The sequence below is a fragment of the Podospora pseudoanserina genome (assembly GCF_035222485.1).
Source record: "Podospora pseudoanserina strain CBS 124.78 chromosome 7 map unlocalized CBS124.78p_7.2, whole genome shotgun sequence".
Taxonomy (NCBI): Eukaryota; Fungi; Ascomycota; class Sordariomycetes; order Sordariales; family Podosporaceae; genus Podospora; species Podospora pseudoanserina.
Window position 1 is genome coordinate 836,052 of NW_026946672.1, and position 24,993 is coordinate 861,044.

General features: G+C 53.3%; 4 protein-coding genes across 4 annotated transcripts; 2 read left to right on the forward strand and 2 right to left on the reverse strand.

The window, feature by feature from the left end:
* Positions 1–21: 21 nt before the first annotated feature.
* QC764_702710 (uncharacterized protein) lies at positions 22–6,144 on the reverse strand. The gene is made up of 3 exons (XM_062949931.1): positions 5,568–6,144; positions 869–5,292; positions 22–814 (listed from the first exon to the last, which is right to left on the reverse strand). The coding sequence occupies exons 1-3, from the start codon at positions 5,995–5,997 to the stop codon at positions 377–379; spliced, it is 5,292 nt and encodes a 1,763-aa protein (XP_062796022.1). The 5' UTR covers positions 5,998–6,144; the 3' UTR covers positions 22–376.
* Positions 6,145–6,522: 378 nt separating this feature from the next.
* On the reverse strand, positions 6,523–7,626 carry ARL2 (ADP-ribosylation factor-like protein 2). Its single transcript, XM_062949930.1, has 6 exons — positions 7,382–7,626; positions 7,215–7,325; positions 7,141–7,157; positions 6,941–7,086; positions 6,807–6,887; positions 6,523–6,732 (listed from the first exon to the last, which is right to left on the reverse strand). The coding sequence occupies exons 1-6, from the start codon at positions 7,438–7,440 to the stop codon at positions 6,601–6,603; spliced, it is 546 nt and encodes a 181-aa protein (XP_062796023.1). The 5' UTR covers positions 7,441–7,626; the 3' UTR covers positions 6,523–6,600.
* QC764_702690 (uncharacterized protein) lies at positions 7,606–11,214 on the forward strand. The gene is made up of 4 exons (XM_062949929.1): positions 7,606–7,981; positions 8,056–8,310; positions 8,376–9,297; positions 9,358–11,214. The coding sequence occupies exons 3-4, from the start codon at positions 8,377–8,379 to the stop codon at positions 10,888–10,890; spliced, it is 2,454 nt and encodes an 817-aa protein (XP_062796024.1). The 5' UTR covers positions 7,606–7,981; positions 8,056–8,310; position 8,376; the 3' UTR covers positions 10,891–11,214.
* Positions 11,215–22,028: 10,814 nt separating this feature from the next.
* QC764_702680 (uncharacterized protein) lies at positions 22,029–24,497 on the forward strand (the record flags this gene model as incomplete). Its single annotated transcript, XM_062949928.1, has 1 exon — positions 22,029–24,497. The coding sequence occupies one exon, from the start codon at positions 22,029–22,031 to the stop codon at positions 24,495–24,497; it is 2,469 nt and encodes an 822-aa protein (XP_062796025.1).
* Between the last annotated feature and the right edge of the window lie 496 nt (positions 24,498–24,993).

Here is a 24,993-nt window from a genome sequence, read left to right on the forward strand (position 1 = left end):
AAGAGGGCAGAGACAAACAATCAAGAACAATTATTCAACTTTGTACATCATATATCAAGTATAATCCTGGCTGCCTCTTCCCTCTCCATCTAGCCCTTTTTGATCCCCTCCCAAAACCAGGATATCACCCGCTTGCTTGCTCAATCTAAACACCAGCAAAGGCAAGACCCTCCTACATCTAATGCTGATACAAACACCGAACCCGCCAACTCAGCAGAATGCCTGGCATGGAGGACGAAACAGAAAACCGAGTCGAACCACCAGCGACCCCTCTAAATTATTCCACAATAGAACAAACAACTAACAGAATGTATAAAAGCAAAGCTCTTTCTTCCCTCCCAATAAAATAATTACGTTTTACCCTTCCTCCACTCCATTAATTCTCCGCCACCGCCTTCAACGCCACATTCAAAGGCACAATCTTCAAGCTCCTCGCTCTCCTCAACCCGCCACCCTTGTTACTTCCCGAGCTGCTGCTTCTTTGCGGCTCACCAGCTGACTGTTGTTGTTGCTGTTGCTGTGAGGGCACAACCGTCCTGGTGGGACTGGCGCTGTCTCTCCACTTTCTGAACACGGCTTTCAAGTCTCTTGGGATACCCTCCAACACGACGGTGGCAACAGGGACAAACGGTCTGTCCTCCATGCCGGCGGCAAGTATGGCGTATTCTTGAGCAAAGTCCAGCGCGATGTGGAAGGCGGCGTATTGTGACTGCGACTTGCCTCCGACGATGATGTAGATTTCGAAAAAGGCGTCGAGGACGTAGATCTTGGATGGCGATAGGTCTGTTTGGCTAAAGGGTGACAGTTCCTCGATCTGGAGCTATGTTAGCATGGTAATCCAGCGATTCAAACCAAAGCATAATCATACCTGTGTGCTGCTGGAGGCATCGGCATTGGCAACAAACAGCCTGTTGCTGTATCTGCCATAATTCGTCTTCAGCCTCCAGTGATCCGCCGAGATAGGCCGCGTGTTGGTGGTGGCCCCTGCCCCAAAGAGAGCCCAGAATCTCGGAGTCTCATAGCCCTCGTCGACCTCGGCCAGATCGCCCGACAACGCAAACTCCATGCCCACCAATCTCGCACAACCCAACTCCTCCATGTCACTGCCTTTGCCCTTCCAGAGAGTACACTTGCCTTCATGGGTGATCAGATAAGGAAAGCCAGAGCACAGACTCAGAGGCGAGAAATCAACCTCATCGAACGCAACCTGGCCGTGGTACCGCCTGCCACAGAGCATATGCGGCGCAAGCGAGTCGTATTTGTTGCTTGATCCACGTCGAACAATGATAATGCCGCCGAGAGCCTGCAGAAATTCGGAGCTCTCCTTGCCCTGTGTTAATTTGATGAGCTTGCCGCCAAAGGAGCGAGCTTCCCTCGCCGCAAAGAGGTACGTATCCTCCACGACAGGCGAGGGAACCTCGTCGCCAGCCCAAAAGTAAATTTCATTCACGTTCCTCCCAGTGCTGTCAATGAAAGAGTGGGGGCAAATGTACATCTCACGCTCGAACAAGACCCGTTCGTGATGTGGCGGCACAGGTATCTTTTTGCCCTCTGGGGTCAGTTGGAAAAGCTGAGCCAGCTGAGTGCGAACGGGCGCGGTCGATACCGGCCGCTTTACGAGAATCTCGGCCGCGTCGGTAGTGTACTTTCGCCGAGGACGCTCTGAGCCAAAGAAATCGGTAAGCATAGACGAAACATCCGAAGCATGCTTCGTAGGAGACCGGAAAGAAGGGGATTGTACAAGAGGTGGGGGGGACGCGACCGTCCGAGGAGGCGTAGATGTGACCGCGGGAGGCTCGGGAAGAGGCCTAGCGCCCTTGGGGGGCACTCTAGGTGGTCTCTCGAATTCTTTGGTGTCTTTTCGAGGTGGCTTTGGGGCCACGTCCGACTGTGTCAAGCCCAAGCCGACTCCGCCACCAAGCACTGGGGGGGTGCTCTTGATGGGCGCTGATGGCTCGAGCTGGGGCCTTTCGCTCAACAACTGCTTTCCGGCCGAGGGACTAGCCAGGCCCGAGAAGCGGTCCTTGGACGGTGAGGACGACCGCAAAGCGAGAGGCTCGGGTTGCGGGCTTGCAACGGCGGTGAAGCTCTCTTTGGCAGGTGAAGCGGGTCGTGACTTCACAGGCTCGGGCAAGATAGTGGCCTGGTCTTGCTGATCCATAAACTTGGAGATCCTCTTCATATCGAGCTTCTTTGGGCTTGACGGTGCGGGTGTAGCGTCCTCCTCAGCGGCACCCAAGGCCTGGTTCTTGGCCGCAAGGGCAACTACCTGGTCAAACACCTTGGTTGGAGAACGGGAGCGGGTTCTGACAGGAGTAGACACAGCTGCTGGTTCTTCGGCAGCTTGCTGACCCTTAGCAGCAAGGGCTGCAAGCGCTGCAGCCTGTTCATGAACTTTGGTGGTGGATCGAGGGCGGTTTCTGATGGGAGCAGAGGCCGGTGGAGCCTCATCCTCGGCAGGCTTTGATGCTTGTTGACTCAATGCCGCGAGTGCTGCCACCTGTTCATGCACCTTGGTCGGCGACCGGGCTCTGGTTTTAACAGAAGGAGATCCAACCAGAGAGATGGGTTGGCCGGTAGGCTCAGCTTCCACTTTCGAAGCCCGGCTGGAGGAATCAACGAGTGCAATGACCTCTGCAACAGACTTTCGCCTCTGCAGAATGAACGACTTACGCCGTTCCGCAACCGACTCACTGTCTGTCTTGGAGCCAGAAAACCTGTCCGGCTTCGGGGATGTCACTTGCTTCTCGGTCTTCGAGGCTGCGGTGTCGTTCTCGGCCGTCGCAGAGCTAGCGAATCTGGAAGGCTTGGGAGAAGTGACTGGCTTGGCCGGGGGCGGAGCGGTGGCAGCTTCCTTGTTCAAGTCGGCAGACGATTGCTTCTCTACAGGTTGCTCAACGGCCTTTGCAATACTGGACGGGGCCTTCCTCTTAGGACCACGGGCTCTACCCTTTGTCATATGAGTCAGCTGAGGCCCAGGCTTTGTGGGTTCTTCTGTTGCCGCAGCTTCTCCGGAGTCAGAGCTAGCAGACGCCTCTGGGCTCTTGGCTGGGCCCGAAGCTCCTAGCGGACCTCTTGCTATGAGGCCTGCCAAAGCAGGATTGAATCTCTCTGCTAACCCTCCAACACTGCCCCCACTTCGGCCACTAAGCCTCCCGGGCAGTGTCGTTTGTTTTGTAGCCGTTGTTGGCTCAGCTTCTGGAGAAAATTTCGAGGTTGTTGATGAGGAGATTTCTGGCTTGGGGGAGAAATAGCTGGTGCGATTTGAGCTGGCAAGCCCAGGGGATGCCTGAGGTAATTCCGGAGGGGAAGGCTTGGAGAAAGTACCAGTTCGGTTGAGCTCCAACTTTTTGACCAGGCCCTCGGGAAATGACTTTTCGGATGCAGAGCTAAGTTCTCTTGTGACACCCCGCCCTTCTTCTTGTGCCTTTTTGAAATCCTCTTTTTTCTTTAGGATAGCGTCTTTGAACTCGTCCACACGCTCCGTCTTTTTGGGTCCGCCAGTGATGCTCAAGCCTCTCTTGCCTCTTACAATGTTGTCCTTGAGTTCATCTGGAGCCACGTAATTCTGTGTCTTGGTCCTGCGCAGGCTTCCAAACACAGTCTTGAGCTCATCTACGGCTTCTGATGACTTGTTAGCATCGAAGGCCGAAGAGCGGTGCTTGAGATTGGCGCGGAAATCATTTTTCGACGCTACCTCAGGCTTAATCTTGGCTGGTAGGCTGGGGGCAGTAGTCTCAAAGGCCTCGTTTGTTGGTGATGGTTTTCTGAGGTTGTTACGGAAATCGCTGACCGGCGCTTTATCGCTCGTCGCAACTGCAGGAACAGCCGGGAACGAGCTCAGCGCGGATGGTTTCAGACTGGCTCCCATGGGAGTGGACCTCATAAGTCCGTCGGTCTTCACTTCAGCCTTCTTCAAGAAGGATGGGCTTCGTAGCGGCTCCGCGCTCGCGCTGATCACTTTTTGCGCCTTGGCCTTGTTCAACTCTAGCATCCAGGCAGGCTGGTTTGGTGCAGGGGTTGGGGCAGGCTTCGCTTTGGGGGACTCTGGTTTGTTGAGAGCAGCCTCAAGCCAGCTCGAGCTTTTGGTGGGACTCCATCTCCGGGGATCCATTGTCTTTGAAGGGCTTGTTGGAGGGGTAGTTTTTTCAGATTCCTCCTGTTGCTCAGCCTTTGGCTGTTTTGGGGTCTTCGCTCCGGCCGGGATGTCCTCCTCTTGCTGTAGTTCCTTCTCTTCCTTTTGGTCTTCCTGTTGAGTCTCCGTCTTCTCTGCCTCCTCTTTTCCATAGCTCGAAGTAGGTCTTGAAAGGGGGGTCGACGATCCCTCTCTGAACAGCATGCTAGTAGGACGAGGGCTGGCCCTAGGAGACACCACGGAGTCGGCACGTTGCAAGCCCCCTGGAGAATTTACACTCCACCGCTTGACGCTATCGGAACGCTTCATCATGGCACTTTGCACAAATCCACCCATTCCTTTGGTGGGAGACCCGGTTCTTGCCGGGGATGTCCGCCCAGGTGATGCGATAGAGTGACGATTAGATGTTGGGGTGTCAGGTTCTCCGAATGCATCGCTAATTGGGGGCTCGAGACGCTGGGCGCTTGTGATAGGGAGGGGCGATCCGAGCTGCATGGGCAGAGTCTGAGACTCAGGTCGAGGGCTATCCCTTGGGGAGTCCGTTGCGGAGGGACGAGACATGCCGGGAAGCTGGGTGCGTGCAGATGAAGTGACATCAACCGTGTCTTCGTCCTCGACCTGAGTCTTCCTGAATGCTCCCGAGCCGCGGCCAGGGTCGGCCGTCTGCCGAAACCAGGAGGGGTCCTTGCCAGCCAGGGACTGCGCAATCTGGTCTCGAGAGAGGGTTTCCTCGGCCGGAGGTGCCGGTTCGGAGAGGTTGGGCGAGTTTCGAGCGGCGTTCTCAGCAGCCACCATTGATAATGGTCTCATCTTGATCCGATCGGAGGTTTGTGACCTAGGCCTTCTTTGCCACGAAAGGGGAGATCGGGCAGAAGCGACACCGACAGATGGCGAAGTTACAGAGACACTCGTTCGCTTGATATCGGAGTCGAGGGGGAACTCGTTTTCTTTTGTTGGTGAGCTCGATAAGTCGGTTACGCTATCCGTAGGCTCATCCAATGATGATACACCCCGCGGCAGTGGGCTTCCCGAACGCTCGAATGCAGGCGATGGCAAGCTTGTGCCATCGGCAAGCGACGGTAGACCAATTCGATGCGAGGTAGGTGATGGTGTGTTGGCTGGGGAAGACTTTTGTGGTGAAATCGATCTTGCGCGTTCTGTGAAAGCAAAACAAACAAAACAGTTAGTTTAGCTCCCTAGCATGTGTGTACAACCTCAACTTCGGAGCCGGCGGGTGGATTTTGGCGACGTCACAGTGCGCCGAGGGTCAAGAGGTCGGAAATTCCACAGCAGCACGACAACGGCGGTCCTAGCTGGCTGTTTCTTCCCGTGGGCTGAGCAAGTTCGGACGGTGGAGGGGGGTGGTCGGTGGTCGGCGGGATGGCGATGTGCGTGTGGGAAGTCAAATCAGAACAACGGATTGGCTGCGTACCTGCACGTCGGGCCTGTCGCTCTCTCTTCTCCTGCAGGATCCTCTCCTCGAGTTCTCGCGAGCGTGCCTCGTCCTCTTCTTCGCGTCGCTCCTTCAACAACTCGACTGACCGCAAAAAGTCGGAAACCTCGTCAGACATGGCGTCGTCCTGTCTGCATGACACGCACACGGGGGAAATTAGATTAAAGATGTAAACAATAGGGAGAGCGCTTCGGCGCGGCTCTGTGCTGTCGGGGCCCGGGGCAGTATCACCAAATCCACGACGGGCTGGTGTTCGCACTTCAAGAGCTTCAAGGAATAGGTAGGCACAAGCAGGAAGAGAGCATGTAGGGTCCTGGAGGGGCACTTTTGATGGTCTCAAACAGGAACCAGACCGGCAGCACGGGACAACACTTTGGACGCATGGAGGCTTGGGACGGGAACCTGGCATCGGCCCTGTGGCTCCACTGCAGCACTCTCCGCCTGCTGATAGGCTGCCCGGAACTTGTCTCAAAGCCCCCTGCGCAGCTCTCCCGGAGGCGCTCTGACCACATCAACGGCAGTGTCAACGAGGATGCTACCTCGACATAAAAGCCATTGTTTCAAAAACATACTTCCGTACCACATTCTACGTGCTGTGGGATCCTGTGCCTGTGATCCTTTTGCTGGTGGTCTGTTGGCTTCATCAGAGTCGTAGTAGCCTGCTGACAGTGGACATCGCTCATGTTGTTGGCTGGCTGAAAAAGAGCTTTTTTAGAAGTAGGCCCACCCAGCTGACTGGTTTATTTACTCAGATTGCCTGGGCAACTCTCCCCTGGCCTAAAAAACACTCACCATCATGGAGGCTCTTCCTTGACTCTAATTTCAGCTGCAATGACGTTTGGCTCTCCACCTCTCCGCTGGGTTACAATGGCGGGGTGCATCACGAGCCCCTCCAGAAATCCTGGAACAAGTACCGACATGGAATGAAACAAGGTCGGTAGAATAAATGTTGATTGTTGGATTTTTGAACCGTGTTCTTACCGAAAATGAAGATCTATGATGTGTGGGGAGTTTAGTAAAGAAACAACCGGGCTTTGGCGTCGTCCACAACCCAAGCCAGACCTTCTTTCAGGTTTTGTCCCGTGACAGCGCTACATCTCAGAATCTTCCACTGATGTGTTCGAATCTCATCAAGGTTCAGTCCCTGTAGTTGACCATAAGTTAGTCTGGACACTGTATAACACCAGTGGGATGGGAAGACGTGGCATTGCCGCATACATCTTTAAGCTCCTCTGCCGTCATGCACCCTTCAACATCTGTCTTATTTGCAAACACAAGCAGACTTGCCCCTGAAAGTCGCTTTTCAACTTATGTCAGCAGCTAGCTGTCGATACAGATCTCGAATCACCGACCTCTTCCTGAAGAAGCCCATGCAATTCCTCTCTGCAGTCGGCAATGCGCAGTCGATCTGTGGCATCAACCACCCAAATCAAGGCGTCGGTCTTTTCGAAATAGTTGCGCCAGTACGAACGAAGAGTCTTTTGACCGCCGACATCCCCTGCTACAGTTAGCTGATGGTTGTTTGGGCGTGTGGTTAGGTAGGGCCACTCACAAATATTTAACTTGTATCTTGACAGGAGTTACTCAGTCAGTATGTATTAGCGCTTGAAGATGATCATAACCTACCCTTCGTAGTCAATCGTCTTGATGATGAAGCCAAGGGTGGGGCTGACGGTGTTGATATCCTCGCCCATGATCTTTTTGACAATGGTGGTTTTGCCCGCATTGTCAAGACCACTACCATTTCTCAGTGGACTGGACAGGCTGATGAAACAATGGACGGCCTCACTCACAGCATCAAAATGCGCAGCTCCTTGTCCTTCAACCTTGCCTTCCTCAAAATGGACAGCATGGCAGTTGGCCTGTGGGTTGCCTAACAACAGTTGCTAATTGCGGGGTTCAAGGCTTTGGCGGAACTGGGCCAGATCAACAAAGAAAACCTCAAGAAAAAAAGGGACAGTGTTTTTTAGAGGGAGACTATGTCATTTGTCACAAATTGGGGATTTGTTGATTCTTTGGAGATTGCTGATGCCTATTTTCGCAGCTTTGTGGCCCATTGTTTGGAGGGTTTGCGCACGTGACCACCCTTGGGACGACCACTTCAAGGCAGTGAGACAATTATGCAAAGGTGTGGGTGCTAGTTTGAATGCAATGTCTTCGAGGCTCGGCCTTGAAGATAATCGACACGTACTGAGCTTCTAACCACACAACAAGGTGATATTGCTCCTCAAAAGAGAAATGGCTCTTTCCTCCTGTTTGACTGTCTTTTGTTTGCTCCGAGCCCCCATTGGTTGTGATTCCAGGTTTGGCACTGTCAGAGTCGGTACGGTTTTCTCTTTGACGGGCCGTACCTGCAGAGAGCAATATTCATCATCCAACCGCTCCTTCCTCAGGTCAGAATTAACATCAGACTTTTTTGTCAGGTGAGGGGCTGCTCTGCCGGCAACAGATTACTAAAGCCTCTAAGGTAAACCTTCAGCCTTCTCTTCCTACCTCACCCGTCCCTCTTCTTCTCTCGCACTGCAGAAATTCTCAACTGCCTGGTGCCAGCTGCTTTGCCTAGTCGCAACCTTTCGCCAGAGTTATTCCCACCTTACGAAGTCGCCTGGCTCATAGTTGCCGAACTCATCACCTTTTTCTCCTCCGTGAGTCACACAGGTGACTCCCATCTTGTCACTAGATATCTACTTCACTCCTGTTCGGTTGCGACTATTCGCCTCAGGTATCTCTTCCCATCGCTTACGGGTTTCTCGTTCTGACTTCTACTCTTTGTTGTCCGCTCGACAGCATGTACAAGCAAGTGGGGCCCCAGATACACAACCTAGACTCGATCGAGTCGACCGCCAACTTCATGGCTGCCGCAGCCAGATTCAACCCTCGCCATGGAATCAAGAGACTTGGTCAGCAGGAGGAGTCCAACTCTCTTGATCGTATCCTTGCCGATCAGCGAGCCCCTACCGACAGGACAGGGCTTGGATATGCCCCAGAGCCGGTTGCTTCCCAGGAGAATCCCTCCGGTATTGTCTCGAGTATTCCGTACAGAGACAAGGATGGGTGGCACGTTCCCCCGATTACACGAGAGGCCCTCGAGGAGTCGGCTAGAATTGCGATGGCCCCTCCCCAGTCACAGTCTCATGCCGACGATTGGGGTGATGGTTGCGGCCCGGCTGCCCCCAATAATTGGGACGACGGTTGGGGTTCGACTCCTGCTCTGAAGTCTGATTGGGACGAGGATTGGGGTTCGGCTCCCGCTGTGAAGATTGAGAATTCGACATCTGCCGCCAATGTTCAGAAGAGCGGGTCACGCGTGATCCCTAAGCCTGGACCGGGCACTGGTAGCTATGGGTTCCCTTTAGCAGCTCCAAGTGGTTGGTATGACGCACCGGGCCCATCAACTTCGAGAGGAAACTGGGGCACAACTGTCGATTCACCTTACGATCCAAAAGTAAATCAGTCGAGACGCTATATAGCCCCTCATCTCCGTCAGAAATTCGTGTCTGCGGGCACCCAGCCTGGCCAGCCTGGGCCAACAGGTGCTGCTTCAACTTCGAGGCAGAATCCATCGACTGCCCAAGTCGAGAAAGCGAGCCTTCCTGTATCTACTAGTACAGCCCAACCCATGCCTCTCGCTCACACCCCTGCCAAACGCCCGTCGAGTGAGCGCTTGGCGATTCTCCCACTCAAGGCTGAGAACATCTCTCCAGATCTTGTAAGTACACGCCTTCTCCACATCAGGGTACGCCCTATGTCTAACCTGGATCCCGCGCAGACTACATATAGGATCCCCCGTCCCGACATGAACTTTCATGGCTCTGAGAATAGCCCTCCCGCCTCGGTGAGCACCATTGACATCAGCGATACGGGCGTCCAAGAACTTCCGGGCACCCGTGACGTTCGCAACTGCATTGCCTTGGAGAGGGATGTTTTTGTGGACAGGCAAGGTAAATTTTACCAGACCAATTGGGCGAAGGCATTTCACCATCGTGACAATGATGACGAGTACTTCGACACCGAGCATTATCTCACGCCTTTCGTCACTACTTGGGTCCAGAGTGTTCCAGACGACGTGAGGCCTCGATTTCTTCGTGATGAGGTACCTGACCATTGGAAGTCCGATGTCGACACCAACACCGGCTTACTTGTGGAGCCTGTTCACTTCCCTGACACAATTATAGGCGAGAATTCCGCGCTGACGGGGGAAGAGGACTGGCGACGACGTAACTGGTCCAGCAATCTCCTGATTCACCGCAGATTTGCTGAGCAACACAAGTACAAAAAGAAGAAGGGCCTCAAGGCTCAAGAACGTCAGTTGGCCTACAAGCCGGGGAAAGTGGAAGAGTACGTCAAGCCTGAGCCCCAGCCGGAGGATGAAGCGACTGCAATGACTCCTTACGATCGGGGTGTTCCCAAGATTCCGGCCTTCCTACGCCCCGCCGAAGTGGTTGATATGAGAGCAGTCAGCCAAATCTATGAGGCTGAAATGAGGAGTGGCTTTCAGGTTGTTGACTCGGAACCCCCTACGGCTGAAGATTGGGAAACGGTCTTGCAGACCTCCCGTGAGTTCTCAATGCCTTTCATCGTCGCCGTCTACGGCAGCGCTCGTGGTTTGCGTTTGAAGGAGGGTAATCTTCAGTGGTCCGACGAACCCCAAGTCCCTTACAATGAGCAGGATGCCGCAAGGCAAGGATTTGTCAAGGGTCAAATCCTTGGGTTTGCCTATGCCAGCGTTTGGCAGCCAGGCATCGCTGGCAGTGGACAAGGCACAAGCCGGTATACGGCCAGACTCCATGTCTGGGTCGATCCCAAGCATCGTCGGAATAAGTTGGGATTCTGTCTCCTCGACAAACTGCTGGCTTTCATGTCGCCCCCGCACATTCCTCGCACGGGAATCGATTTTATCGACATCCACAACAATCCGATTTACCACAAGTTGCAAGATGACGATTTGAAGGGAACCCCCATGGAGGAGCTGAAGAAAGAGGAGGCCAGACGGAACAGGCCCAGGAAGTATTACAATGTCCAAATCAGCTACAAGTTCAAGCACAGGCCCCGCTGGCAACTGAACAACCCGACACGACACCCAGCTCTCAAGGATTATGTCAAGGACTTGGACTGGGTGAAGAAGTTGTTGGAAGAGAAGCTTCCATTCATCAAGCTGGTCACATTTGAGGCTGTCCATCAGTCATCGAAGCTGAGGGAGCCGAAGGAAGAAGATGGCAACAAGAAAGTCTTCTGGCTGGATGAGTTTGTGTGGGAGTATTACTGCACCTCAGGCCTGCCTGATTCTGATGATGGCTTCTAGTTCTCGAGAGTGGCTGATCTGGGCTGGCGGAGAGCAAGGGGTCCTTGTCAACGGGGAGGGGAGGGGAGGAGTCTGCCTTGAGGCAGAAGGTTTTTACGGTTGAAAGTAGTAATTTATGCATTACTGACATATTGGTAATATTTGCGGCCATCTTCCAAGATGGAATTACCAGCGTGGGAAGATAATTACTGTGGATGTGTAGGTTTAGTGTGTCATGGTCGGAAGGAGGGCGAAAGGGTCTATACAAACATAATCATTGTGACATTAGTTTGGTAGTCGGTGGGCAAAGGAAAAGAGAAACAACCAGCGGTTGTTGTATTATAGCGGCGAGAATTTTGCTGGTGCTTGCTTGTTCTTCCATTTTTTTGACATATTGATACTGCCTAAGATTTTGAGATTCTTTCTGTTCGCTCTAGACTATGCTTCATGCTACAATGGAAATTGTAATGATACTGCATAGACTCAGGTCCCTGATTGCTGTGGAAGGGTTTGTTTACATCTCTACCCCTTTTCGCTGACTATCAAGAATTCTTTTGTTGCGTATTCACACTCCGGTTCCGTGCCAATCCTTGCCATCTTTCACGTCTTTTTGTTTTGATATTGATGCTCTTTATAGCTAGGATTGTGAAAACGGCGTTTGCCTATATCTTATCACGCCCTCCTATACACCTTATCATAGCTCATATCATATACCCCCCCCCTTCCTTTTCTTCCACAGTTTCCCCATTGAACCCCGGCTACCGGTCGCGCAGAAGCAGCCGTCAGTTTTGAGTTTTCGGTCCAAAACCCTTTCTTCAGCTTTGGCCCGTGGTGAGGTGTGCGATTATTCGGTGGTGGTTATACGTAATGGGTAGGTGGTGTAGAGTGGTGTGGTTGTGGTGGTGTAGATATCAGCCAACCCACAACCCTTTTGCTTCCCGCCTAGGTTCGCTACGTAACCGAGCTCCCGAGGGATGCATGCATGCTTAAGAGAAAAGAGCTCAATGTATAAAAGACCCAAAGTGGGAAGTTTATTTCACCCTTTTCGCTTGTTCCAATTGTCTGGTTCTGGCTCTTGTATGCAGGCCTCGCTCGATTTGGACAATTTCATGTCTGCGATGTATGGCGCGGCCGGCGAATGCAACACTGAAGGAATTGGAATTGGAGGTACCGGAGAGCTGTCAACCAAGGGTAAAATATATGATTTTACCCGGAAGCCCAATCGAGATTTTTGACGGTAGCTCTTTTGCCTTTTTGGGCGGGGACTGGAGGGGAGAGATGGAAGGGAGGAGAAGAGATCTGAAACATGTCATGGTCTCGTTTCCAGAGACTGGGGACTGGTGGGTTGAGGAGACGTTGGGGTTTGGTTGCTGTACATATATCCAATGGGGTATAGAAGTGGTAAAAGAGGTGTTGAAGAGTAGAAAGACAATTGCAACTTAAGCGCAATCGTGAGTAGGCACCTACCGTTGATTGATAACCAGACGCCCGAGTTTCTCCAGTAGATATTTCAGCTGCGAGAAAGAAGGCACGGGACGGGATGAAACGAAGTGGCGTGGAGAGGTGGTAATCACCTCTACCAGACTTTCCAATTGTCTTCACAGAAGACAGACACTTCCAAAAATTCAGAAAAGTAACGCGAGAGATAACGTGAGAAAGCAAGTGAGAGAAACCAATACCACCTCTGCTTTGCCGACCTGCTGTCAAAAAGTCTAGACTTCAAAGATCTCAGACTTGACACTTGCCGAACTATGAATCAGTCCCCGTCTCCATTTCTCCCCCGCATCATACTGGAGAAGTAAAGTAATCATGAACTTGACACTCATATTTCCCAGTTGGTAACACATCTGGCCAAAAATTCCACAAGCCGTCCCGGACGGAACAAGATCCGGGGATCGAATCGTGTCAAATCTCTCCTCGAGCGAGCCGTTGGCGAGTGTGTGCTGGCCGTTGGTTGCTGTCGTACATACATACATACATACCATGACCCCCCATAAGCCACAGAACAAGAACTCCGCATCTGCGTTGTATTTCTGCTGCGTGTTGTTCGGGCTTCTGCTGAGAGTCCATGGTTCTGCAAGCTGTGCCGTCTCGTTGCGTTTTTTGGAATCCCTTGGAAGTGGGGGAGAGTACGGGTGGTAATCAATTCCTGCAGGCGAATCAGGCAGTGAGTCGGTGGGTAAGTTTCAAAAACGGAGGGATATGGAGATTGAAGGCTAGGTTTGTGGCAGCTCCCAACACACTTGGTGGTGGTGATGCCGATGATGGTGTTGAACGTTGCCGATAGTAGCGATCAGACCGACGATTGGCGAACCTGAGACGTCTCGTTACTAAACATCCCATCTTACTTACCCCCTCATCATGATCCAATCCCTCAATTACCGAATCGATGAGATGGAGAACTATCCGAAGAGTTGTGACCACACAAGCAAAGTCATGTCATGAAAGCGTCAGCCTGTTCCGGGTGCCACTTACCACACTTCTCACCACACCACTGCACTCCCGCCACCACTTTCTCTCGTACCTGCATATTGGTGAGATTCTCCAGCCGGGAGAATTTCCCCGAGTATCTCAACCTCTTATACGCGAGCTATAGCGAAAATGTTGCAACTCCATGATAGATGTCGGGTAGGCAGGCTGTTGATCGGCACTTGCCACAGCCAACACCACCAAACAGAACAATGCCGGACCACGTCCGTCCCGCTACTGCCGCGTCAGCCAGCCCTGCCTTTCTTTTTTCTCCGCCAGGAGGATGGTTGTATGCTGACAGGAGGAAGTCATCACTGGAACCTCCCGTGAAAAGCTACGCAACCACATACAGCCCCTGAAGACAGCATCCGAAGAACCTCATCCCCTGTTTTCCTTTGTCAACAAGAACATCACGTTATCACCTTCAGCCGCTCCTCCTGCTCCGCCAGACCTGCAAAGCCAACGAAGGCTCTTCGCATGAATTGCAGATCCGCCCACTTCCATGGATGTCAAAGAAGTAAGTCCGAGCAGTGCTTACAATCCTTCAACTTACACCCCTTACCTTGGCTGTTTACCCACTTGTGATCTATCCCGTACATACACATATGTACGTTACCTTCCTACGGAGCACGCTCACTCATACGAGTTTGACCCAGCTGTCCATCCATCCAGACAGATAACTATCCACTTCCTATCCAGTCAGATCACCACGTATCACCTCCCAATAACTGCCGTCCATCCAATTGGCCCGGAGTCGTCTATAAATGCCCTGTCGTCCCCAGTCCCAATGGCCGGTCAGCATCATAGCAACTCGCACTACCGCGTAGACTACAACACAGAAAAGCGAAGAAGCAACACAAAGACAGAAAAAAAATACCCTCTTTCGGCTGCTGATACCACCCAACCCTCAAGATGTTTGGTCGTCCTTTTTCCCCCTCTAGATCCCGCCTTTTCAGTCTTGGCTAGGTAGATGGTAACCCTTGTCCGCCCTATCGCTTGTGTGGGTTGTTGGTATCTGATCGCCGGCAGACGGAAACCGAGCAGCAAGCCAACGACAGGAAAGTGTTGTTTCTTTGCTTTTTCTTCTTCTGCTGTCATCAGTCTTCAAGGGTCCTCCTTCCTGCCGTTTGGCACAGACTTTCTTGTCTCTCCTTCTGCCGTAAGCCCGCATAATAAACAGTCTTGGGTCTTCTTGGTAAACACAAGCTGTCGGTTACAACTGGCGTCAACCCTTTTCTTCGTTCCTGCGCCGGCCGGGGCGGAGACGAAAAAAGTGAACTAGCTTTCCCTTGTCTAGCGATTGAGAACCTTGCTGGGTTACTGGCCCAATGGGGTCAGAACCCAGCAGAATCCAGGGTCCTGGTTGGACACTGCTGCTGTTCTGAAAAGGGTGGGGGGGGGGGTTTCTCCTCTCCTCTCTCTCTCCACCACAAATGGAAAAAGCAGAAACGAATCGAAGCCAACAAGCTGCATGACTTGGCTCGTCCATTCGGGTGGATTTTACTGCCATTTTCTTCTTTTTTTGGAGCAAAAATATCGCGAGAGAGAGGAGACCTATCTCTCCCACGTTCCCTACCCCTCGTGTAACTCGAACTGGCTAGTAGGGCGGTGCCGGCGTCGTTTGTGGAACAAGACACCACGAGGGAAGCCAACAAAGACGCCAGCGAAGACCGCTCCGAGTCACCCTTCAACCACCCCATTGTCAGGGCTGTCCCTGTTTTGTTTGCCGATAGCACCTGTCAAGGGGTGTTTCATGCGGGCTACACAAAAAAAAAAGAAGGGCTGGCCCGGACCGCTGGGCTCAGCAAAGTGCCGCTGCTGGTGAGACCATTCCCACCAGGTTGTAGAGTAGCGTATAAGGGGGCTGAACTGCATGTCAAACTTTCTGGCGGTATGTTTCGTCTGAATGCCCTAGGCTCCTCTTTTTGAACAAGGTTTGCTGTTGCTTTCGCACCGACAAGAACAGACTCCTCTGTGATGAGACGGGACAGCCCCATCAAGACCTTTTGTGCTGCTCCTCAGTCACACCGCATCTCTTGTTATCAATGAATGCTGTGCCCTGCCGTTTTGAGTCCCGTGAGCAACAAGCAAGGCAAGGCAAGCAAATCACCACGACGCACTTGGGGCCCCAGCACCAGGTCAAGTCAAGCCCCCGCTAAAAAGAAACGTTCCAAGCGCAGCAGTTGGCAGCAAGCAAAACCATCCAGGGTCGATCCTGCTGAGGTAATTCTTTTCTGCTATGCGGGAGCTTTGAGCTCTTTGGTGGAGTCCTCTGTGTATCCCTACCGGAAGCGCTGCCGGGGGGGAGTTACTACCGGAAAGCTTGGGCTGGAGATGTCACTCTGAACCCCGCTTCGAGCCGAAGTCCTCTGGTTGTTGTTGGAGAGAGTACCTAGAAACAGACCACATCCTGCGGTCAACAAAGAAAGCCTTCAAAAAAGAAAAAAAATGTCAAAAGATAGAGAAAAAGATAGCAAAGGATCCACCGCCAAGACAAGGAACAGTCTTCATCATGCAAAAAAAACGTCGGGCTTGTCTCTCTCCCAGCGCGCTGCAGAACCGGACTCTGGGGACGCTTCCATCTCGCGTGGTGGTGGCCGCAGAGTTGGCCGGCCGTCAAAGCTTCCCCCCCCCCTCTCCCACCTCTCCCACCCCCAGCCGTCGAGTTCAAGCCCCGAAAAACCAAGACACGGAACTGTGGGGTGGCCTTCCCCTCGGACCCTGTCCTTGCAAACACCTGGTGTGCCCCAAACGCTTCGGCAGAAGTTGCAAAAGGAGAGAAAACCGAGAAAGACGTACAGAAAAAGGAAGAGGATTTCGTGGGATTCGTGGTTTGACAGCGGAACCGTTCAACTGGTTGATGAATGGAGCTCTCCGCTCCGTAGCGTACCGACGTTGTTAAGAATCAGGAACTATGTGCAGCAAAGAGTTAAAAAAAAAATTGTTAGCACCTTACCAATCAGGAAGTTGGAAGAGGTTGCAGTAGTCTGCAGCTAAGCTTCTCCGGCCCCTGTGCATCATTGTCTCCAACAACTGCTTTGCGATCTGCTTCTTCTTGATGAACCTCCGAGGCATTTGAAAAACCCCATCCTCGGTTTACATGTGGTTCGACTGTTTTGCATATGTCGTTGTTGAAGAGACAAGGAGAGCAGTTTCACACCATCATCGCCCTTCCATCCGTTGACAAAACGGTCGGCGACGGGGACAGTCGGCCAGAGATCGGAGTGTTTCCCTTGCTCTGCCGTTGAGCGCCGCCTGGTGCCGCCTTGGCCATTTGACAACCTCACTTGTCCCTGCTCCTTGGAAAGCCAGACGCGTGGACAGGGGACTCCACTGCGGTCCACCGAGCTGACCGCTCAAAGGTTCGCGACAAGTTGCTAGCGATATGGAGATGTCACCATGTCATCCACCAGCCTCGAAAGCCAGATCTGACGATGAAAGAGACAACGGCCCTTTTGGATCTCGCGATTCTAGTCCACCCGGACAGGGCTGTGATATTGGTTCGCCAATGAATTCCCCTGCCCGGGCCTGCGAGTAAACCGTCGCATTCTCCATCGCAGCTGCCACCTCGTCTCCTCGTGAGTCTTGATAGGTTGCAAGTATTCACACACCTCATCCTCGATTGCCGTGAGGTTGTGGGGTTTTCCCTACTCTTGTGTGCCGGACGAACTGTGGGCACGAAACAGCCAGTCAAGCCAGCAAAGTCCCTGTTTCGGTCTCAGACACTGACAGCCCCGATGTCTCGCTGTTTCCACCCCATTTGTAAATAGTTGGGTCTGCATCTTCTTGGTGTCTCCAAGTGTAACACTATTAAGTTTGGTGAAGCGAATTGGCCAATCGCAACTTGGACGTCAAATAGGAACTGCAAAGCTTCCATGGCATATATCACGATATTCGAGTTGTGCCACGGTATGTCGTGAATAAACTCGCCGAGGTTGTTGTCCCAAGCAAGATTGGAGCTGCATGTACATACGAGCAAAGCTTCACGTTTTCCACTTTGACGAACCGAGTCATTATTCATTGGCCATGGGATAGGCATGAACTTGAAGTGGAGTGGGTAGTTTGTCCCGTTTCGAAACGGAAGTCGTCATCGTGTTTCTTGCTCGCTGCTGTCGATGATGGTGTTGCGTTCTTTGGTTCGGGCCCATGCACTTCCAAAGAGCCCAGGCTTAGTCGAATTCCTGATGGTGGGTTAATATGCCATTCCGCCTCAGCTGGCAGCAACCGCAACCCCCCATTGTGCCTGTTGTCTTGACCGGTTATTGTATCGTGCAGTGTCTGCGACCTTTCTCAAGCAAATATATGGGCAAGCTCGCCAACCAAGTCTCAGCACAGCTCGACTTCAACTCCAATATGCATGACGTATCGCAGATCATGTCCAAAACTGGTGATTTAGCCTCGTGTTTGAAGTTTGGAACTTCTTCACTCCCCATCAGGCCCATATCAGGAGAACCTCGGGTCAGCAAGCCTTGGCCAGCCGTCAACTGAAGATCAGAAGTCGAACGAGAGCGAAACCGCCCTTATCATGCTGGCCATGGCTGGGCCCGAGGTCTTTTCTGCAGGTACGGCCGCAAACAAGGACACGCAGATGGGGGGGGGGTTCTGCAGGGGCCACCCCGCCAGCTTTCCCGCCCCTGGATCACCGCCAGCCTTCCCCGTTGGAGAAATCATGCCCCGGCTTGACGTTAGTGTGCAGAAAGGAAGCCCGACCTGCTGGGTTTAGCCCCTTTTGATCATGGTTCGTGGCATGCAGGGGCTGCGGCTGACACGGTTGATTTCCCGCGATCCAACCAGAATCAAGCCTCGAACGCGGGTGGGTGCAGCGACTTGGGCTTCCAGAACAGGGACGCAATTCGGTCATCGGTGTGTTGTGACGAAGAAGCAGTGAGCCACCACCACAGATAGTGATATCAGTTGCGCTCCACGGGTACATGATTGATAATGTCTGTCTCTCGCCGTCCTGCCAAGTTCCCCGACGACACGATGCATATGTGTGACATGCTGCTGTGCGAGATAATATGTTCGGTCTCCGTGGACAAAGGTCTTCTGCAACAGAAGTCCGGCGCGGCTGTTCCGTGCCCTTGGTAACGCACGGCTGGTAGCCAACCCAACGCTGTTGTGATCTAGATAGTTTGTTGTGGCTTGCGTCTTGGAACTTCCCAACGTCCAGCTCCCGAATCCCTTCCGTGAAGGACATCCGGTGCACAGAGGAATGAGAATTTTAGCTGTCTTTCCGGCCGAGAACGGCACCGTCTCAAACATGTTCTGTTTTTCCCGGATTCGTGCCCATCCATCAGCCCGTCAGCGGCACCTTCCCGGTCTGTTGGTCGACTGAAAGGCGGTTGGTTATCGACCTGAAATAGCCTGATGACGAGCATATGCTGTCAAAGATATGCGATGATATGTGCCTATACCACGGGCCGATTTGAGTCGCTTTCCCGGATCAGTGGCCAGACAGGCCCCAAAAACCAGCGTTGGCACTGGCCATCGACAATAACTTTGTACAAGTGATGGTTGGATCTTCAAAAGTAGGTGGACGATAGGATAGAAATCCAACCCCGCCGTTTCTAATCCCAGCTTACCGGGACTGGCAGTGGTCCCTGGGAACGACTGTTTTTGCACGCCATTGGCGATGGGCCTTGCGACTCGATGGTAGGTTTTTATTGGCCAATGGTTAGCTGTCAGGGAATCCATTGGCAACAAAAGTTCGTTCGGCGGAATTCGTAGAATCGCGTTCCGTTTTGAATGGATGGCCTATGACAGTGCCTCCCGGGACTCCCGTTGTGTCGTACAGCACGAGCTCCTACTGGTGGTAGCTATCAGTATGCTGTGGCCTTCCCACGGCACGGTGGCAGACTTGTTGCTGTGCTTCTTTCGAAACTAGTACTTTTGTCTTCCAAGAGCAGAACAAAACTTCCCGATGCATCGAATTCCAGGGGAAGTGCCTCCTGTCAGCTTGTTAGCCAAATGACCACGGACAACAGCATCGATAGCGTGGGGATAGCGTGGAGATGTGCCTCACGGTCCACACCAACACCCCAAATTCTTTCAGCCGTTCAAAGCAGAGCAACAAAACGGCGGTTGGCGGGTCTAGAAGAAAATAACGGGTTCCGGAGCGCTGGATCCTCTCATTACGGTCTACCCCGTAGCGGTTCCATCCAAAACCCAAAGAACAATAAAACGGTCGACGGTTGAGTTAGTGTCGGAAAGCACTTCCGCCTTGTTTCGCTTTTAGCCGGACTTTTGCTTAGTCTGCAACACCTTCTCGAGAATTGGTGCTTGATCATTGGGTTGTCGGCCGTGTTTTCGAATTGATTGAGCAGCCATCAGATGCCTTGGATGACGAGTCGAGAGTTTGAAGCAATCATTCTCTACCCGTAAGGTAGCAGATAGATAGTGGTGCGAAATAGATGTGGAGAGTGGGGGTTAGGTGAACTAAAGTTTCCAACTTGACAGGAACAGGAAGGCACTGGGCCTGTCTCCCCATAGTGAACCCTGGAGCCACAGGGCTGTTCGACCTGCCCAAAGCAGGACTCAAACCAACACCAAGAAGCAACCCGGACATTACCTTGCAAGGAATTCATGCATCACCCAATGGGCCGGCTCCTTCAAAGTCGATCCGCGGCGCAAGCCAACAACGAAACGCCGATCCGAATATTGCAGAGCGAGCACAGTTCGACATGTGTTTGTCAGACCACTGCCATACCTGTTGCTAGAGTAGGCCCTGCTATGGGAACTGGCGATAGCATCACAGTGAAGACGGGACGGGAGTCATGATTGACCAAGCCAGACAGACGATGGACCCCTTCCCCGGAGCTAGAAAAGCCGCTCGTGATCGGGCCGCTGGGTCGATCAGCCGTCTTACCTAGAGTTCCTCGGGAAATCACATTCCTCAAATTCTTCAACCCCGCTCGTCAACACAAGCCAAGGTCTACTATACACCATGGCTTTCGGCCTCATCGCACCTCCTCCAACAGACATGTGAGCTATCGCGGCTTTTGTCTGTTTCAAACATCAACGAGCAGCACATGATGTCGCCGTTGCGACTGCAATGAACATGCGGCAGTCCAAGACTTGCCGGCATACATCTGCTGCACATGCTCGACAGCTCTGGCGAATCAGTTTCACGAGGGCTAAATTTATCGTTACCCTCCCCCGGACCCAGCACGGAAGCTTGCCTACAGAAACAACACGTACGACACGCTCGAGGTTGTATTGTGCCGAGTCTTTAGCATGAGACAAGTCGTCTGAAAGCCGCGTGGAATATCTTTCACACAATCACTGTGAACACACACACCTCTCTGTCCCCTCCCTCCCGTCCAGGCAAACAATGGTCATTCAGATACATCCAGATATCCACCCTCACACCACCGCCGGGCAGTAAGCACCGTATCGTAGGAGCTGAACAACCCTTCCGTGGTCTTTCTGGACCGCTCTCGCTTCTTTTCGCTTCCGTATATTCAGCATGTCGTCGACCCAGGGACGGCCCATGTGAGCCGTACGCCGACGGCAGTACTGTCAGTTTTATATTGAGCCGTACTGCAACCTTAGCGCATGCTCCTGCTTCTCCTTGCTCCTGTCAGCTGTCACTCAGCATCGCACCCGGGTCCCCAAATACAGGGCCATGCTCTCGAGTTGTCGTTGCTTGATGAATTACATCTAAAAGCTTCGGCCGTTTCCTGATCAGTCGCCCGTTGTCTGAGCAGTCCCGTCCGCCTGCCCAGAGCCCATGCCTCGGCTTATCCCGATGTCTGAGACAACGGAAGGCCACGCTGAAGAGTGCGGGGCCGAAGAAACACACGTCTGGTTTCCAAGTTTCTTCATGGATGAGGCGTATCTGGAGATGACGATGATCGTCAGTGGATAGGAAGCCAGAGAGGCTAACAATCGCCTACGCCGTCGCCGTGATCCTCACCGTTTTGTGGCACAGTCCATGCAACAAACCACCAGCGTTTTCCCAGCAGGTTCTCAGTCCCTAACGGTGGGCACTAGCAGACACACACCGTCGGGTCGGCGGGGTGCAGCTATCGACACCCTTCACCCTCCACCACCCCTCCCCTGAAAGCTCCAGAATCTTTTGTTGACAGGGAGCCCCCTGGAGAGCGGGACGACGAAGCCACGGCACCCTCGCCATTGGCGCCGCTGGCTCCCAGCAACGCAAGATCCCAAGTGCATTGCGAGGAGCTGCCAGGATGGGAAATCACTCTTGGGTCCCGTCTCTGGAGAATTAATATATGGGGACCCCGGAGCTGTCCATCCCCCACAATTGAGTGGTTTCCGGCTCTCTCTCTCTAAAAATAATACGTCTCCAACTTCCCGACTGCTTTCCCCAGGCGTCGACGTCGACGACTTGTCACTCCTTTCCCGTCACATCGCATTGCATCGTTGTTGGTTTTGCAAACAGCCCTGGACGCGTTCCCCCTTCGTCGACGTCTCGCATCACGACTTCGCCACCACCCACTACCATCTCACCATCAAAGCATAACGCATAAACACCCAGTCACAGGTCTCCACTCGCTCGCCCATCACCCATCCAATCACCACGGCATATCAACCATCCAGACGAAACTACCAAACAGAGGATCAGGGAGATCGAGAAAGCGCAGAGTCCAGCTGACAGACGTCAGTTGACAAGAAAAGTACAGCCGTTGAACCAGAAACCAACAGGAATACCAACACCGCCGCCCACCATGCAGATGTGGGCGGTTTCTCAGCTTCCGGTGTACGCGGTCGAAAAGAGCTCGGGGTCGCGGCAGAAGGCGGACAAGCAGTTGAAGGATGAGAGGACAGAATCAGCGCTGCCGCCACCACCTGTCGTGCTGCCAGTCCCGGCTTCCGCTGATGTAACACCTTGGGATCATGTCGACGTTCCCATGGACCAGAGTCTGGAGAGCTTTCTCGGACCTGCCATCGATGCGCCACCATCACCGGAGAGTATTCGCAGACAGATGCAGCGAGCATCGGTTCGAGACAAGCACCAAAGCCACTCCTCCGGCTCGTCTTCGTTGCGGTCTCTTACTTCGGCGGATAGACCTTCATGGGAGAATGTTCTCGAGGCTAGGACGTTGTCGCGGAAATCATCAGGCCGGTCAACATCGAGCAGCATGCCGTCGAAGGATCGCCCCGAGAGCGTGCAGTTCTTTAGCAAATCGCTTTTCAACCGGAGAGGAAGACTAAGACGCGAAAGCAGCGCCCAGAGCTCGGCAGCAAACTCGGTGTATTCGGGAGAGGGTGGTTCAGAATCTTTGCTCTTGCCTCCTCCTCCGACATCGATGCCTAGTCGGGACTCGAGCATTCCATCCTTGTTCGGGCTGCGTCGTGGTTCAAGAGCGGATACCAACGATGCCTCCCGCAAGATCCAGATCTCCGGCCCCTATAACTTCCAACACGTAACGCATACTCAGAAGGACCACCTGCCCGACCTGCAGCGGACAAATCGACAAGCGTTGGCCTCCGAGTTTTCCCAAGTTCGTGCCTCGCAAGCGCCTCCCACTGGTGCGCTGAAGGGAATCAGGGCGGATGATTTGCATTTCAATGACTTCTCATCCGACTCACTTCCTCTCGGTGACGATGATGGGATGGGGGTTTTGACCGAAGAGTTGGCAAGGAGCAGGTTGACCCGACCTCCATCCGGTATCATGAAGCGTTCTCCACGTCGCCTCCTCAAGCGCTCGCAATCGCAAGACCACCTAGGCATGATTCCACCGCCACGTCCCCCAAGGTCTCCCATCGAGAGCAATACACCATATCCCCCTCTTCCACCCCCTCGCGTTTCCAGCCGCATGTCTTCTCGGCACGAGCGGCTCGACTCCATGGACAGGCCAAGCACCAGCTTCCGTTACCCCCAGCCGTTCTCACAGATCGCGGAGGCTGGGAGCCCGCCACCAACCTCGTCTGGCTATGTTCCTGGGCCAGACATGGGTGTCATTCCCGAGCACATCTCTGCGCACATCAGAAGCCCTTCTGGCGACGCCAACTGGCCGCTGCCCTCCCCAAGCGCCAATGCATCAGAGTTCACCTTGCCGGATGTGCCAGAGGAGGAAGAGAGTGCGTTTGTGGCCAAGAAGTCGCGGGCTAGCGTTGCCAGCAACTCGTCGCTGCGTGGAAGCCAATCGGTGCCGATGCTTAGGGCGTTCTCCATTCGGAACAACGATGACGCTGACCGTCGGGAAAGCCAAGCGTCGGAGACGTTGGGCCGGTTCGATCTGATTGCCGCGCAACGTGCTCTCGAGGCTGTCTTGAACGAGGGCACCGACGGCATCTACAGAGACAACTGGGAGGATGATATCGACTATTGCTACGAGCATGCGGCCGAGGCAGACTGTGATTATGAGTGGCAGCGGCCGTCCTTCGAGCTCAGCCGAGATAGTGCCACGCCCGTAGATGACAATGACCGCCGTATCGACTCTTGCGATGTCTCCCCCACCATGCTTTCAGTGGCGCGGTTTAACGTGCCCGCTTTGAGTCCCGTCAGCCCACTGTCTCCCACTGCTCACGAGGCCGTCACACCGGTCACGGGCCCCAACCCCAGCGCTTCCAACTTTTCGCTTCCCCTGGCCGAGCCAAAGCGTCTGCTTCATGTTAGAAAGCCATCGGATGCGTCAAGCTTCAAAGAGTGCCATGGTTTCACTCTGTCTCCGTCACTCTTGATTCCCATGGATTTCCAGCAGCAAATGCTGGCTTGTGAAGCTGACGAGGACGAGCACCACGATGTTGCCCTGCGCGACTCGCACCGCTATCGGACGAGTGCCTCCACGACAGGCACCTACGAGAGCGCCCACTCGGGCTTTGGGAAGCACATCTCTGCCGCTTCCACCATGACCGACTTCACGCAGTTGACCCCCAGCACGACCTCATTGGACTTGGACAACTATCCACTGAAGTCAGAGGCATTCCCTACGCTTGAGCCAGGTGCCATGCCGACTCTTCCCGAGTCCGAGGAGGTGACCAGGCCCACGGGTCGCCGTCGGGAGTTCAGGAGCCGCGGCAGCGAGTCGAACCTCTTGCATCTGGCCACCGAGGAGACGTGGCCAGCGAAGACCAAGAGCTTCGTGCAAGCCAAGCGTGGGCGCGCAAGGACAACCAGTCTCAGCACCCCCCCTCCTCCTAACCAATATACGCTCTTCCCGTCAGTTCAACTGACGGGGAACCGCATCTAAAACATATCAATATGTACCCACACACATATATACGTACACATACCTCTTCAAGAATGTACCACCAAGTACCTCGTCCGACACCAGAGATTACCATCGCAGCGGTCTCTGCCACCACATTTTTCTTTGTCTTGTCATATTACTGTTATACTACCAAGCATTTCGTGAGCGGATTGAATCATAGAGTTGGGTTTTGTTTGGATCTTGTTTGGCTCATCATCATTAAGGCTGGGCAGGGAAGAGAAAAAGGAGTTTACCTGTTTGGGGGAGGCGATCTGTTGTCACATCTACCTACCTCGCTTTTCCTTATCTGTATCTTTCGATCTCTCATTTAACATCTCTTTTCTTTTGGTTCGGTTTGGAAAGAGAAAAAACTCGGAATGTCCCCTCGAACTAGGAGGGGAGTGCGGGCTCAGACAGCCCATCTGTTTTCTTTATTTGGTCATATTTCTTTTCTTTCTGTCTTCATCATCGTCATTTCCATCAAGAAGGGCAAAGG

Excerpts from the sequence above, each read along its gene's own strand:
- QC764_702710 (XM_062949931.1), bottom strand. The coding sequence starts at position 5,997 with ATGCCAGGTTCCCGTCCCAAGCCTCCATGCGTCCAAAGTGTTGTCCCG. Across the intron at positions 5,293-5,567 it reads GCGACAGGCCCGACGTGCAG|AACGCGCAAGATCGATTTCA; the intron begins GTACGCAGCCAA and ends TTGCTTTCACAG. Across the intron at positions 815-868 it reads ATGCCTCCAGCAGCACACAG|ATCGAGGAACTGTCACCCTT; the intron begins GTATGATTATGC and ends ACATAGCTCCAG.
- ARL2 (XM_062949930.1), bottom strand. The coding sequence starts at position 7,440 with ATGCTGTCCATTTTGAGGAAGGCAAGGTTGAAGGACAAGGAGCTGCGC. Across the intron at positions 7,326-7,381 it reads GAGCTGCGCATTTTGATGCT|TGGTCTTGACAATGCGGGCA; the intron begins GTGAGTGAGGCC and ends GAGAAATGGTAG. Across the intron at positions 6,888-6,940 it reads ATGGGCTTCTTCAGGAAGAG|CGACTTTCAGGGGCAAGTCT; the intron begins GTCGGTGATTCG and ends TAAGTTGAAAAG.
- QC764_702690 (XM_062949929.1), top strand. The coding sequence starts at position 8,377 with ATGTACAAGCAAGTGGGGCCCCAGATACACAACCTAGACTCGATCGAG. Across the intron at positions 9,298-9,357 it reads AGAACATCTCTCCAGATCTT|ACTACATATAGGATCCCCCG; the intron begins GTAAGTACACGC and ends GATCCCGCGCAG.